General features: G+C 41.0%; 1 protein-coding gene across 10 annotated transcripts in view; it reads left to right on the forward strand.

The window, feature by feature from the left end:
* SPECC1 (sperm antigen with calponin homology and coiled-coil domains 1) overlaps positions 1–15,812 on the forward strand; it is a 77,543-nt gene that overhangs the window by 25,993 nt on the left and 35,738 nt on the right. For 2 of the 10 annotated variants that reach the window (XM_072353323.1, XM_072353328.1), the window contains exon 1: positions 2,100–2,465. The exons of 7 other annotated variants lie outside the window; for them this stretch is intronic. In XM_072353323.1, coding sequence (XP_072209424.1) covers positions 2,426–2,465 — 40 coding nt within the window. In that variant the 5' untranslated portion in view covers positions 2,100–2,425. Of the gene's footprint in view, positions 1–2,099; positions 2,466–15,812 lie in introns of those variants that run through there. One more of the 10 variants, XM_072353324.1, reaches the window with a different exon arrangement.

The following is a 15,812-nucleotide window of genomic DNA, read 5'->3' on the forward strand; positions in this document are numbered from 1 at the left end:
TAATAGAATAAGCAAAGCATGGTGGTGTTAACACTGATACTGATGGTCAGCATCCACATGTAGGACATGTTCAGCTTAGTTCAGACTTGGCCAGAAGGTCTACTCTCATGGGTCACGTTCAGCAGTGACTTTGTTAGGCCTTCTCTTTTTGAAGAGCCTGACAATTATCCCATCACTGGAAACTTGAGAACATTCTGCAGCACTTTCAGCTTTCTTTCAGCCATGGATTGTAATTTAAAATTTCAGAAGTTATGCTAATTAATCTGCAGTGCAGTGAGAGCAGGACGCAAGGAGGACTATGCCTGATAAATAAGTCCTTTGACTTGTTATGTGAAAAAAAAAGTTGTCTGTTTCACACCTTGAGTAATTCATTCTCATTCTTATTACATAGAAAAGGGTGTTTATGGACTATTATCTTTTTAGGCAGTCCCACAAGTGCAATAGTGCAAAGGGATGAGTCAGTCAGTCTTCATGCCTAGGGAGAAACCAGCTAGGCTGCTTTATAGCAGATGATGAAATTGTTTAGTCATTCACCTTTACTACTGAGGAGGAAGGTGAAAAATGTGAAGTATTCATAAAATAAATAGTAGCCTATAGATTTAGCCAAGAATCTGTCATAATTTCATAGCCGTGTACTGTTCTAGAAGTCTCGTGCCATATCCTTTTTTCCCTCAGTTTAGCTTCATGCTCCATGAACACTAATCTTGATATCCACAGTCTCTTCTCAGGCTTAACTGTTTTTAAAACTTGAGTTCTACCTTTTACTGTGGGCTTGGTCGTTAAGTCTTTTGCCTGACTCGCCTTATTGTGGTGTTAGACTTTCTGACTTATGTTTCATGCTGTTGTCAAAAATAGCAGATTGGTTCTTCCAGTATTGACACTTGCACAGTGTTAAGATCTCAAGTGTGTTTGCTCTGGCTCTGAGGTTACATTTTGTAGTTACTTCAAAGCTGTACCCCCACACTTTACTGGGATTCTGAGACCCCCTCCATGTTACAGAAGTAGGAAGCTGGTGTTGAAATAATGGATAGTTGGTGTCAGAATTTATCAGCCCAAGAGACTGTATTGGCTAATGCGGTTCCTCTGAATCCCGCTGATGAAAAGCAGACATCGCTCTTTAATCTATAATAGAAGAAAATCTCTTTGTCCCAGAGATGTTTCAAGAGCAGTTGGAGGACGTTTGTATCCGTTCTTCTGAGAAAACTGACATGTTGAATACCAAAGCTTAAGAGACCATAAGATGACCTCTGGGAAAAGCATCATTGATAATGCACTATTTTTTATAGAGCTTACATCGTTTATTCATTAAACAAAGCATTTCATACTCAACAAGTCATAAAATAGACAGGAGTTTTGTTTATTGTCTTCCAAAACAGGCAGATATATGTAAGCTTTTAGCTTCATCCATGAAGTGTCAGAGCAAGAACAAGGAAGAATTACAGTTGACAGCTAACTCCTTGTTATGCTGAAGTTATAGAAAACTCTGTCCTATGGAACAATCTTTTTTAATTTGAAACAATAGATTCATAATTGGCTACCTTAATTTCTGTGATTTATTTTCAGCCTGTTTTGATCTGAAGACGCTTTTTAATGTGTTATTGTATTAATTCGTTTATAACCTTCTTGTTGAAACTGAGACTTGAAGAAGGTAACTGTGTTAATTGTCCATGTAGAGGAAACAGATTGCTGGAGCTGCTCAGAGTTCTTGTCTCTAATGTGCGACTCCATTAGTGAGAAGCATCTTGATTTATTTCAATGGAAGATCAGCCATCAGCCAGTCTGAAATGCCACATGCAGCTCTTCTTGAGCTACAAGGCGTGGTCAAAAAAAAATGCTGATGATAGAGATAAGGCATGTAGATCATATTTGCAATCTAATTTACTGGTGTGTGACGTAGCTCTATGGCCAGTCACCCCTCTGCTGCTACGGCTCCTCATCAGGTATAGTCGCACTGTGACGCAGAAGTCCTTTGGTTTCCAGGATGATTTCTTGTCTGTGGCGGAGCTGGTTTCATGCTTTAGGGGGCTTAAGCACAGTCAGTGCAGCTCAGCTGCCTGCAGTTCGCTGTTGCTGCCTCTGAGTGGCCACCACTGCTCGTTGAGTCGCTCTTTCTTTCTCTGCGAGCTCGCTCTCTCTTTTTCTGCCTCTCTTTCTCCCCTCCTTTTATTCCAGCAGTCAGGCAGCTAATTAACTGCACAGGACGGCCTTCAGTGCATAATATTGTAATGAGGTAGGAGGGAGAACCACAGCTGCTCCAGCATGAGCAGCAGGCTCTGTTCCTGGTGCCAGGAACTAGGAAGGAGCTGACTTTTTTTTCCTTTGTAAGTTGACCGAAGCGCAGACGTTACCAGCAGATAAAGGCAGGTCTGCCTCTGAGAGCATGGGGTCCTAGAGGAGCCTGGGGAAGAGCTGGCGGTGACTGAAGATGGGCAACCAGCCTGGGCGAGTGGAAGAGCACGACCAAGGTCTGTATGGCCGGGAGGCTGCCTGCCCAGCCCTGCGCTACGCCGGGGCTGCTGCCTGCAGCTTGCGGGGCTGTAACTGCAGGGTTGGGGTTTTGTTCTCGGAGAGCTTACCTGCAGCGTCCTACCGAGTGGAAAAAGAGGCTGTTGGTGTAGGTAATGCTGAAGGCTTTGAGCTTGCCAGTGAAATTAGGGCTGTTTACCGTGTAACTTGTACATGGTATTCATTACAGTTCCATACCTGAGCTCACAGCATCGTCCTCAGGGGAATTTCTGAAAGAAATCCTTCATTCAGAACAGAATGTCGGCAAGGGAGGGACCTCGGTGCCTGGCAGATATTATTTCGTGTAGTCTGCATGATGCAGCTAAAAAGTTACAAAGCTAATCTAGTGATGTAAATACAGTTTGTTAGGATCTGAAGCTTGGTGTCTTAGCCTTTGCAGTTGTTTGTGGCCTCCAGCCTGGTATTTTCCAGGCCTTAGAATTTAAAATGATGCCTTTGTGGACTGTCTTCCCACCATTGTCTTTCAGAAGTGCAACGCTTTGCATGTTAATCAGTAGCAGCTTTTATAGAAAGCCAAGAGTCAGGTATATCTACTTCCCTTTGTGCCAGATGTCTCTACCCTAAGCTTGGAGATAATAGTGATCTGTTCCTGATGCTGAAGTACTGCCCTTTGATTCATTTTGTTTGCTCCCCTAATACCGAATGAGAAAAAACAGTAGGCCCACACATTTCTGCTGTTAGTTCCTGTTCAGGCTTAGAACGCTCCAATGTACAGAATCCAGCACCAGTTGGGTTTCCTGGCACTGTGTCCTTTATTGTTGTGTGGGAATTCCATTCACAAAACTTAGTTGAAGCTGTTATTAGGTGGTCGGTGTTCCTTCATTGCTTTTGTTTCGACATGTAGTTATTGTTTTAGATGCAAATAAGTATACCTGAGCTCTGGTGTTGTGCAGAAGGCGATGCATTGCTGCTCTAGAATTGCTCATAATAGATCTACCAGTGAGTGCTAGAACAGCAACTAGGTGTAGTGGAGAACTCTCTAGCAGTATGCTGATCAGCAGGCTAATGAGGAACACAAAAGCTGCCAGTATCCAGTCACCAGAAGAAATGCTGCCCTAAGGGGAACTTAAACTTTAGGCTGGAAAGTACAGCTGTTCCAAACTGGGCTCTGAAATCATCCCACTGCAAGCTATGGAGGTATTGCTGAAACCAACTGTATTACTGTCATTTGAGGAGGATGCTGGATGATAAACTGTGGGGCAACGATAATGGCATGGGTAGCACCACTAACTTCTGGTCAGTTTGGGAAGACTGGCTGTGATTTTTCAGGGCCAACGGCAGAATTTGAACAGCTTATTACTATTAACTTAAATGACAAATGGATATGCAAAAACCCCCTGTGGGTTTTGAGAATCTCTTTCAACCTTTGTTTACTCTTGTCCTGTGAAATATTTCTTTGAAGGGGGGAGGGTTATATTTCTGTAGCAAATACCAATTTGTAAAACATTTCAGTTTTTAAATGTAGACCATACTAAGTCTCATTTTAGTATCATCTCATGGTTCGTAAGAGACAAACATGACTAAAACACAGATTTTACAGTGAACTTTGTGCTCAAAACTCAGTTTAATTATGAAACAAACATTCAGGAACATCAAAGCAGACAATAAATTGTGACAACATATTCCATGTGCGAGATCTTAGACACTAAAAGTTGGAGGATAATGTAAAGACATTGGAAGATGCATTTGTGTTCATTTTAGACAGGGCTCTTTATTGATGTAGTTAATGTTCCAGATTTAACTACAGAAATCAGTTCTTAACTTCTGTTTCCCTCATGATATCCAGTGTCATCTTGTTTGTTTTTCTTCTCAGGAAATCTTATAGACACTGCATATTTCATCTTCAGTCTTTCATCCCAGCACTTATTGTACCGGGTTGTCACAGACTTGTTTTAAAACACCTTCTATTCATCTCCCTTCTATCGATGTCACCAGACCACAGAAGTCTTTAAAAATCTGACTGTGAATGCCTCTGTTATGATGTATGTTGTAACCTAGAATAGGATACTTATTTCTATATATTAGAAGAGTGCAAAGTACTTTGGCAGGTTTTCTGTTGAGCGTGAATACAAAAAGCAGGACATGGGAATGCACAGCTTTTGGCCTAACATAGCTGTCGTTTTACAACAAAGATCAATTTTAGTTTAAAACTTATATATAAAATAATACAGGCCTAGAAGCAATGTTCTGGGGGGCTGACTGTGCCAGCTAACAGTCAACATGGAAGATGTATGGGCACAGCAGTGGTAAGCCCAAGTTCTGGGTGGGTTGGTCAGTGCTAATGAGGAACAAGAAGGAAGTTATTGGGCCTCAGTGGAGCAGTTTGAAGCTGACACCTTAGTATGTTGGACTCTGAACGAATTTTAGCTAGAAAATGTCAGAGAGGTGAAAACAGAAAGTGGATATTAGATACATCACATGATTTTTTGAAGTAAACCCCTGCTAATATCTAATTTGGAAAGAAAGATTTAAAGGACTGTAACAGCCAAGTATCAATTTAGATTACATGTTGCTAAGAGTGCAAGAGTGTTTCAAAAGGCATAGAGGAAATACTTGTTACACTCTACAGGTCTCTCCTGACTTTGAATTTCAAACCCTTCTGAAACCACTTTTACAATAATTTGTAAGAACGTTGTTTTGTGGTGTTGTGACCAAAGGCTGCTCCATGTTTGCCAAAACTCTTCTGCTTGCAAAGTGGGGGTAAGGAGTAACTATCTCCAAGTGCTCTGAATGTTCGAATTTAATGAACAGGTTGAGTTTCTAGAAGGAAAACACTTTGAAATAGTACCAAAAGTAAGCTGTAAAAACAGTGCTGAATATCACTATGGTTCATTAGTTTTCTGCCTCAAACAGAAGAAACCATTAGTGCATATGTAGGCCAGGGCACCTGTGAGATAGTTGGAACATTTCATGGGAACTGTATGGAAGAATAAATGCTATGCAGTGCAGAGGCATTTATTGAGAGAAGCCTTTCAAACATCAGTTTGCCTTGGAAACAGTAAGGCAGCCAATGTTTGTGAACAGGAGTGCTAAGATTCTTTGATACTGGTTGACTTGGTGATGGTGGGGTTTTATTTATCCTCTAAACATCTGCAGGTGATGTGGTGATTAATAATATCTTTGAGAAAGAGGTGGAAAAAGTGACTCAAAACATGCAAGAACTTTGCAGTTGAATGGGAAATGTTAACTTCTCTAGCTGGAACAAGGTAACAAGTGGGGTTATCCAAGGGTTAGACTTCTTTTTGGGATTGTGCTTATTTGTAAAGCATGCTTACATGGCTTGGATGAGGATATCAGATGTCAGTGCACACACTAAGGCAGCACTGATCTGTTTTCTTGTGCCTGTTCTGTCCTGACCTAGGGGTTGCTTTGTTTTGTGTTTCAGTGTAGGGGAGATAGTCCACAAAACATCAGACCCTGTCAAGATAAAGGGTAGAACTATTATTTCTAGTAATGTCTGGTTTTTCTTTTCAGGGAGTACATTCAGGTCTCTCTCTGGATGCTCCATTCAGTCTCTGTCTGCTTCTCTTCCTTTCTTTCAAACACGGGAACCACTCATTTTAACTGTTCTATGTCAGCACACCATTTCTGCCAAGCAAGAACTCCAGAGAACAGATGAGTTTAATGATGGTGTGGGGGGAAGGGAGGAAGGCAAGAGGGGCCAGCAGAGCTAATGAATCACATAACAGCTTTCATGGAAATACCGACAGCAAGTCATGCCCTCTTCGAGCCCAGGCAGTGAGCCGTAGACCTTTTGTTCCCAGTGGAGCCAGCAAACCACAGTTTGCTCTCCAGTGGATAGTTTAATTCCTTCATCACCTCTTCCTCCCACAAGTCACTTTTGCACGAGGGTTTTACAAATGCTTTCATTCTTCGGAGTAGTAACATGCTGCTGATTAAACTAGCATTGAAGGAGGTTATTTTCCCCCAGAGAGTAATTTTTACTTGACTTAAGCCTCTCTTCCAAGGCCAGTTAGGGCCAGCTCTGTTGATCAGCCCTGTGATGTGACTCAACTGGAGTGACACTATTAAATCACTTCAGAAATACTGACAAACAGATGTCAAATAGCAGTAGTGTGTTCTGCTCTGTAGGCCAGCGAAATGAGTACAGCCAAGAGACTATGTCATTATTTGGACAGACCTCTTAGAGGAATTTAGTCATGAGTATGAGTAACTAGCTGCCTCTGAAAATATCTGTTTGAGGCAGAGTTAAGTGATAATCAGAGGTCCCCTGATCCCAAATTGAGAGGCCAGTGAATGCTAAATTTGTAGAAGAGATCAGTAAAGTTCTGCTTAATGCAAGGGCCCTTACAACATTTGGTGTTGGCTGGGAGGATGTGCTGAGTGGGAGTACTTACTCTGGGGGCAGGACTGAAACTCTTACAGAAAGAACTTGTAGGGCACGGCAGGCAGCAGGATGTGGTTTATGGATTTTGTTTTGTGTTAAATTGTTTTGCTGATGAAAATTAAAACCATTCTTGGAAAAATAGCAGCGAACTTCTGCTGCAGTTGAGGAATCTTACTGGGTGAGGTAGTCAGTGGAGGCTTGTCCTGTGGATAGAGCTCTGCACACTGCTTCTTTCCAGCATTGGGGATGTTTTAGGAAGTAATAGTAGATCTGGTATAACAGTAAAGGTAAAAGTTAACCTTCACACATGTCCATGTCCTCTGAGAAGAAACACCCCTCTCTTGTTTTTGTTCCTCTCTGTACTCCGGTGCTGTCAAAGATGATCAGTGGAAGTAGGAATCCACTAGAGTAATTGGTAAAATTCTTACATGCTTCAGTAAAGTCCTGTTTATTAATGTATGGGAAAGGGGTGTTAGGGGCAGGGTGCAGTTAGTGGTTTGACATATGGTGCTTATATTGGCTGACTTTTCCTCCTTCTCCTACTGGACTGTAATTTATCCTTAACACTTATTTTGCATTGCTTTGCCATGTACTGTGGATAGTATTCAGAATAATTTGCTTTAGTCTTCAGTTTGCAATGAACTAGTAGTTGCACATATGATTTGATCAATGGCAGTTAGTCCTGTTTTAAGAAGTTGATTGCTTTCTATGACCTGTTCCATTTCTAAACAAAATAATAACTGGAAATACAATGGCTGCTTAAAAGCAAACAAACCAAGAATAAAACATGCAAAATATTTCTGAACAAACTTAATCGCTAAGGATGCTGCTTGTCTGCACAGCTTCTGCCTCAGAATGCAGTAGGCATCTTAAGTTCAGAGGATGTTCTGCTGTATTTTTGATGCCCTAAAGGTCTTCTGCAAATTTCATGTTGCAGCATTTATAATGAAGATGTAGAAATCCTTCTAATGCTGTGTAATTATGGCCCATGTAATCACTTTTGTAGGGATTGTTTCTACGAGGGTGTGAATAATGATAAATTTGTTGGCAGGAACCAAGTTCTCTGCAAGACAGGGAAGAGAAAGACCTTGAAAAGCATTTCTGACTCTTTACCTTCATAGACAGAAACACATCCATCTCCTAAGACAAAACAGAGGTAATTCCTCAGAACTGTGCAGGGAAGAGTCAGCTCAGAAGGTCAGTTGGTCACAATTAGCAACTGGTAACTGTGGATGAGACAGCTTTCATGAACACAGTCGTTGCAGGGCTGGGTGTTCTCCTCTCAGGGAAAGCATGGTGCCAGCCTGCTGAGTGTGAGAGCCCTGCTGTTTTCCTACCAGTGACATGATAAAATAGCTGGTAAGCAGCAGCCTGGAGAGGAAACGTTACTTTTACTGTGGGTGAAATTGTCAAAATCCTGTTTTCTTGGAAAACAAAATGACACACATCTGTTTGGTCATATACATTTATAATGCTTTTTCTAAGTCTTGTTCGCAGGAATACATAATGTCAGCAATAATGCTGGTAGTCTAGCACTAGGCAGGGATGACACACTGGTGTCTTATCCATCTTCACTGGCAAATGTCGTGTTGTGGGTAGGAGGAATGCTTCCAAAAATTGATGCAGTTTGTGTAAATCTTTAAACCTGTTTAAGCCCTCATATTACAGAAGGTTGTGTGCCTGGTTTCATCAGGCTAAAGCAGCATGCAAACATTCTGGCTTGTGTTTGCAGCCTCTTTAAGTACAATGCAATAGCTTTGTTTAACCCAAAGCTGTGTATCAGTGCTGGGCTTGCTGTCTGTTTGAAGGAGATAGGCACACAGCTCTGACAATATTTTTCCTCACTTCTCCTGAGCAAAAGCTGGTGGTGATCAGTCATCCGGAGGGAAGAGACAACACTCTTTGAGGAGCTGGAGATATTTCCATGATCCTTATCTATTTTTGAGAAATTCTGCTTTTACAAAACCTTGTTGACTTTGAAGAATGGGCTGATCAAGTTAGAAATTGGTCTTTCCCTCCTCCACTCACAATTTCTTTGAGGCTGCTTGACTGTGGAAAAGCTTTGACTGATCTTTTAATTAAAAGTGCTTTTTATTTTATTTATTTATTTATTTTTAACCAATGAGTTGAAGCACTTCCTGCTTTGAAGTGGGCAACTTCTTATAGATAAACATCTCATGATGTGATGAGATTTCTTCCTCTTTGTCCTTCTGCCTCATTCCTTGATGCACCTCATCCTTTGTTGATGGTGTTTTCATGATTTCAGCCCCATTCCCAGTGTCGGCTCTTCAGGACGGTGCTCTTTGGCTCCCTTCTTGCTCTGCTCAGCAGATCTAAGGCTCTAGATGAGCTGTGGAAACTAAACACAGTTCTGTCCCCACTCCCTCACTTCAACAATCTGGAAACAGCAATAAAACTGGGTTTATTATGCGGTCATCACATTTTAGTAAACAAAAAGCAGTTGTAATACCCGTGCAATGCATATTGGTATTAAGTATTAAGCAAACAATTAAAAATGTAAAGGTCCCTATTTTTTAAGTTTTGCCCTCTGTTCTGCACAAGAAGGAGGAACCTTTTCTCATATCTTAATTTTTGTTCCATTTCTTCCCACTCTATCTGGATTAGCAGGGTTTGAGAGTTCGTGAGGAGAGAAATTGTTTTGGCTCAGTCAGCCACGGCCTTTTGGCCAAGTGTGGGGCGGCATTCCTGAACTGGAGGATTCGGGTCATGGTTTCCTAATACAAAGCATTCGGCAGCAGCACTGACCAAAGGCATTTTCAGCTGCTTCATTCCTCTGTAGTGGCTTGCTGCTCCCTCAGTGGGATGAGCTCAAGTGTTTGTGGGAAGGACGGTGAATTAGATCAAGATCTGTCTTTAACAAAGAAAGGTAAAGGAACAAAAGTGTGTAGATAATTCTACGGCCGGTATAATCTCCTGAGTCAGCTCTCAGCCTGGCCTCCTGAGCATTTAAATAGACTGAATCCTACAAATGTTGATATCAAGAACTTTCCTACTTCATGTCACTTTCTGATTATCCTTTGTGCATGTAGATGCATCACTCGGGTCTTGTGGTTCAGGTGATACACAGCACTGATGTGTGTCCAGTTCTGTTCACTTCTCTTTCCTGTTGTATTCTTGGACAAGGAGGCCTTGGGCAACTGTTCTTTTTTGACCGCCAGACACAGCTCAGATGTTAACACACAGCTGTGACAGCCATTGTATATGCATTGTGTACATAGAAATGTGTCTACTTGCTACTCAGTGATGACCATTACTAACTGAATTTACATAGTTGGATTAAGGGTTTGTTTGTGTTTTAATTTCCTGTATTTCTTGAAACACTTAAAGCTGGTATTCTAATATAATTGTGTTTCCCAGAAATGGGGGAGTATAACTGTCACGTTACCACTGTTAATTCAGCAATGCCTGAGTGACAGACTGCTGGGCTTGATTAGTAAGGAAGTAATTTTCTGAGCTGAAGACAATTCTCTACTGGTTTGCAAACAAGAATAGAGGAACATCCTGGAATTCTTAATACAACTAATAGTCATTTATCTCAGGGAAAAACTCTATGTAGTTCAGCCATCTCGTTCTGAAATTAGCTGGATTTCTGTAAATTCCACCAGATTAATTTTGATATAATGCTATGTAAAACATTTTAGTCATCCTTCCTAGGGGGGAACAGGGGCTATAGTCAGCAGGTGACTGTGTTTTTGGCAGACCCACAGGTATTAACAGTTCCTAAATAAAGTAGACTTGAGTTTACAGGAGGGCATGCCAGTATGCATACAAGTGATATAGTGTTTCTCTCAACATTTGCTAGACCATTTGCTTTGGATGTCTGTTTGTCATGCCAGGTTGCTGGGTACTCTTAAATACAATGCAGTGCAGTGGTAGATGGCAATTACATTTCTTGTCTGCACCCAGATTGCCTGAGATGGTAAATTTTGGTTAGTTTGTGGGGTTTTGTATACTTCATTTTAAAGGTAATCTCTGTGGTATCCTCATGTATGTCATGGAGGCTTATGGCACAGTGAAGGCCCAAGTACAAAAGTGTATTATCTTCAAATTAAGTGTATCCAAGTTTGAGTTTTCATTTGAGACTTAACAAACCTTCAGAAAATCCAAGCAAATATTTAAAGGAATGCTCAGAGAATTTCTGCTTCACATGGACATTGATGCATCTGTCAGGGTTAAGAGATTTTAACTACTGCTATTATTCAGAGAGGAATTCTATGTGAACAGGCCAACACAGAGGAAAGTTAGTTCATGTTGTAATGACTCTTTAGTCTCTGGTTGATAGAGTGAACGTGTTATTTGAACAGATGCTTCTATACAGTTGGTGTTAGATTATCAAAACCACCTTTGTTATTCTGCAGCCATCCTCTTGTTTCTTTTAAAGTGGGGTGGAGTCCAGGTGAGCATTCCCAAGGATCTGCTGACCTGCAAAGGTGTTGGCTCTATGACTAATGTTCTGCAAACAGACTCATTCAGGAGAACCACAACTGGCCAAGCCTAGATCTGCTTTGTTTGCTGTTGCATAAAGACTGAGTAGCAGAGAGCATTGCCTTTCTGCAGGGAAGCTCTGAAAGAGATAAAAAACAGCATATTCTTTATTGTTACTGAGGAATATCCAAAGGGGTGTCTAGCAGTGTTGGTTACTGAGAACTGCTGGCAGGCCAACCCATTCGGCTTGTACCCTTGATCAAGCAGATCAAGCTGTAATTGTTTGTTGCTGTGCAATAATGTTGCTCTTTATCCTAACCCTTACCTAGATGGATGGTGGACCAGACATTTTAAACATTTTGCTCTATTCAATTCTAAACAACTTAAGCAATTTTTAAAATAACAGTAGGTGATGATCAGCCTCTTGACACCAAAAATCTGGCCTTCTGCATCCAGTCCTGCTCTCATTCTAAGCTACAAGAAGCACTTAAGAACTGATTCAGATCTTAAATTGATTCCATCACATGCATTCACTCATTATTCGTTATCAAACTGCCTTGCTGTCAGCATGCCCAAAGGATATGGGATACAAACATGAAATAATGTTTGTATGTACATGACTATGTATAGGGATCTGTCTCTGTTAGACTTCAGTCCAGTAGAGGATTACTGCTACGTCTATTCTCCTTTATAGCAGTTACGCTTTTTGTCTTTCCACCCTAAAACGTATGGGTGTTTTTCTCCTGTGGAAACTGTTTCCTGTTAATTAGGATATGGAAGATCTCTGGATAGCAGGGAAATTGTTTTTTTTAACTTTTTAATTTTCTTTAAGCAAAGCAATGTAACGACAGGGGAAAATGGGGCATTTTAATTACACAAACGCCTGTGCAAAACTCTGAAATCTTTCAGTGAAAAGAGTACTCAAGAGTCAATTGTGCACCAATCATTCTTCTGTGCTATACAACCAGTGTCTCCCAGGACACAGTCCTAGTTCACTCTTCATCAATCTCAGATAGGAACAGTGATGGAGAAAGGAAGGTGAAAGTAAATTGCAAAGTCACCCAGACTTTCCATTCAAATTTGAGCTCTCAACGGCTCATCCACTTTTGGGAAAAGTCATATTAAGCTCCAGGGTTAATCAGGATCTTGTCAACTCAGAATAACAGTAAGGGTGGGTCATCTCCTTTAACATGTACTACTTTACAGCAAGTAATCAACTAGGAATACAATGGCTCCAAGATAGCACCGTCTTTTTTGAGTTGGCAATTAATTAATTGCTATCATTGATGTCATGAAATCCTATATTAACTCACTACATTAAGCCATTGTTCATTTTGTGGCTGGAAATGACCTAAGTGGTACTTGAGTACTGAAATAATTTCAAAAACACATAAAAGCTGCTATTACCCATCTTGTAACATCAGCCTGTAATTCTGTTGTGATGTTATGACAGTTCAATTTGGTGTCTAGGACCATTTCAAATGTCTTCAGACATCACAGTTACTCTCTTGGTGCTTCTCTCCAGCAGAGTACATATCTCCCATAGGTGCTGTCAAATTGTTCAGGTCAGTGAAGGTGTCTTAAAAGTACCTAAAGAACATAAAAAGTGACACTAGACATCTGTATTTTGGCTTCCTACACTATGTCATAAACTGGGTGAGATTAAGGCATGTCTGTGGCCCATATTTGTCCAGTCTGGTTAAAAGTAGTAATAGAACATTACACAGGCAAGAATGAGCGCACATTATTACATGGTTGCATTATCTGTCCATTACTGTTTGTTACCAATCTGCTGTGGATCCTCAGCAATATCTTAGCATTGTTTGCACCTACCCAGGGTTTGCTCAGTTCAGGATCTACCTTGGAAGTCACAGTCAGAGGATAAGATGAAAGCCAAAGCTGATGAGCAGGACTATTTCAGCTAGGCCATGTGTAATAGAGCAAAGTAAAACTATATGGGGACATTCAATAACTCTTTTTATTTGCTGTGAAAACATGGGCTGTTAATAGCATTGTCTTAACTTAGCCATCACAGCACATACAATGATGTTCTTCCTCAAGGTTTCACAGTAGTTACTTTTCTGTGTGAGAGACAGAAACCTGTGAGCTCTGTGTAGGAAAATAGATTAAAAAATCATAGTGCCTGGGAATAGAGTTCCAGAACAACAAAAGAAGCAGTCTTCTTTGTTGGCAGAGAGGCTATGAATTTAGCCCATAATTTCTTGCTTCTTTGTCCTTTATTTCTTTATCCCTTTAAAGCCATTTTGAGATGGGAGGGATGGCAAGGAAACACATGAGACTGAAATTGTTTGTTTGTTGCAAATGTGGGTGAAAGAATGAAAGAGACGTGACGATCATTGAGCAGCAGATGATCACAAGAGTGCAAGTTTGTCTGCAGACAAGCCTGCCTTTCTTTGGAATATGACTTTTAACATTGCAGGGTGCTGTGAATAGTTTTATTTCTTGTTTTGCTGCCCTTGCAATTCGAATAAGGTATCCATTGTTCTAAAAAATCACACCCAAAAATGTGTCTGTCTTCATGGTTTAGTCTTACATGACTGAAGTGCTTTCTGAAATGAATCAGTGATCAGCAAGCTTAAATTTCATAGGTGAACTCTATTTCTGCTCAAGCTATGGAAGAATGAATCATTAACATGGATTTTTAAATATGCTAGAGAAGAAACTGCATGATTGTGTTGTTGTCAGTTTAAGAGTTGTCAGGACTGCAATTTAGGAACACCTTACAAATGGAACATTCCATGTTAGTTTATCCCTGGAAGAGCTGAAGTCCATGGCATTAACCTTTGGGTTATTAGTATGTTGATAGAGGGGAGGATTAAGAAAAGGGCAGGTTGTGGGACACGAGTGACACAAAGACTAGAGGCAAAATGATCTTGTAGTGACTCCAGTCCTAAAAAATAGATTCAGTAGAGAAATCAGAACTTACTGCAAGGTGATTCTGTGGTCAAATGAAGTCAGTTCCCAACTGAAATTCTTCATCTGCTCTGGAATCGGAGAAGCAAGTATTTGAACTAATTCTGCTTAAGAATCAAGTAAAATACATGTAAGTTCAAGGCTTTACTGAAGAGGCAGTGATACGTTATCATGGAGCACACAAAGCATGAGGACAGACGGTCTTGACAGAATCTTCATTCCTAAATGTCACACTTTACCCCACCGTGCCCGTGGTAAAATGTTTGCTACCTCCCCTGCCTTGCTGTGCTCGTACTGTAACTGTGTTACCCATCTTGCAGGAATCTGACTTCTGAACAGCAGTTGATGTGTTCCACCTTCTGGGTTAGGAAATGGTTTTTCACTGTTCTCTCCTTGTTATGGCTGCCCAAATGGAAGCTGATGCAACAGGTGCTGGGAGCTTAGATCCAATATAGATCAGAGGCGTTATGTGGAAAAATTGAAGAGCAATCCTGATCCTTCCTTCTGTGGAATACAATGTAGTTGTGCTGCAAATGGGATTAAAATGGCTAAAGATCATCATGAGGGGTCAACTTTTATCTCGTTAAAATTCCACTTTGTTTCTGACACCAACTGAAAGGCTGCGAGTGTCCCCTGGTGAGCAGTAAGGCAGCACAGCAGGCTGTGAGCTAGCAGCTCCAGGGGCCTAACCCTTACTGATGTACCATGACCTTGGGCAAGGCATTGCTGTGCATCTCTCTTCTGTAATCTAGAGGTCACAATTGTCTTTACCTGTAGATTTGAGCAATAAATTGTTGTTAATTTTAAGGTATTTGAAACTTAGAAGTACTACGTAAGTTTAATCCCTTGTGCCTGGATGGTAAATCTGGCAGATCATGAAAATGGGGGAGTTCAGAGGGCTCCTCCTGGGCACCAAAGTGAGGAACGTGACAGTAAGGTGGCTTCAGTTTGTCCAAAACAGGTTTTGAGGAAATAACTCCCAGTGGATTATTTGGGAATAATTCCTAGCTCCTTTGAAGTGGAGGAACACAAGCTGAGCCCATCAGCAAGCTGGTGCAGCCTTGGGAATGGGAGGTTAAGTATGCTGCAAAGGGAAAGTACATGGAACTGCACTGCTGGTCGAAGGTGATGGAGGTAGTATAAGTTTGGATGTACAGAGCAGTGGTATGGAGGCTGTGCTCAAATTTGTCAGGAGAATAGCTGAGCTAACAGGGCAGGCAGGGTAAATACATGGTGGAAAAGCAAATGAGATACCATAGCACCATTTGAACAAACAGAAAGATATTTAAGGGTTTGGGATTTTTTTCTAGATTGTCACCCTTGCGATGCAGGCCTGAATTCTTGCTTGTTTCTTTATATGTTTGTTTTCGTCCTGCTCAAAACAGCAAACTCTCCCTAGGAAGTGCAGTTCTATGAGATGGTGGTGACTTTAAAATCAAAACATGATTAAAAAAAACAACAACCCAGAAACAACATATTAATCAGCTCTAAAACAGGGTCTGCAGCTTGGCTGAATGCTCTGTCTGGAATATCCCTTAGACCTTAACCACACTGGGGC

This window comes from Excalfactoria chinensis, chromosome 19 (assembly GCF_039878825.1).
Source record: "Excalfactoria chinensis isolate bCotChi1 chromosome 19, bCotChi1.hap2, whole genome shotgun sequence".
Lineage (NCBI taxonomy): Eukaryota > Metazoa > Chordata > Aves > Galliformes > Phasianidae > Excalfactoria > Excalfactoria chinensis.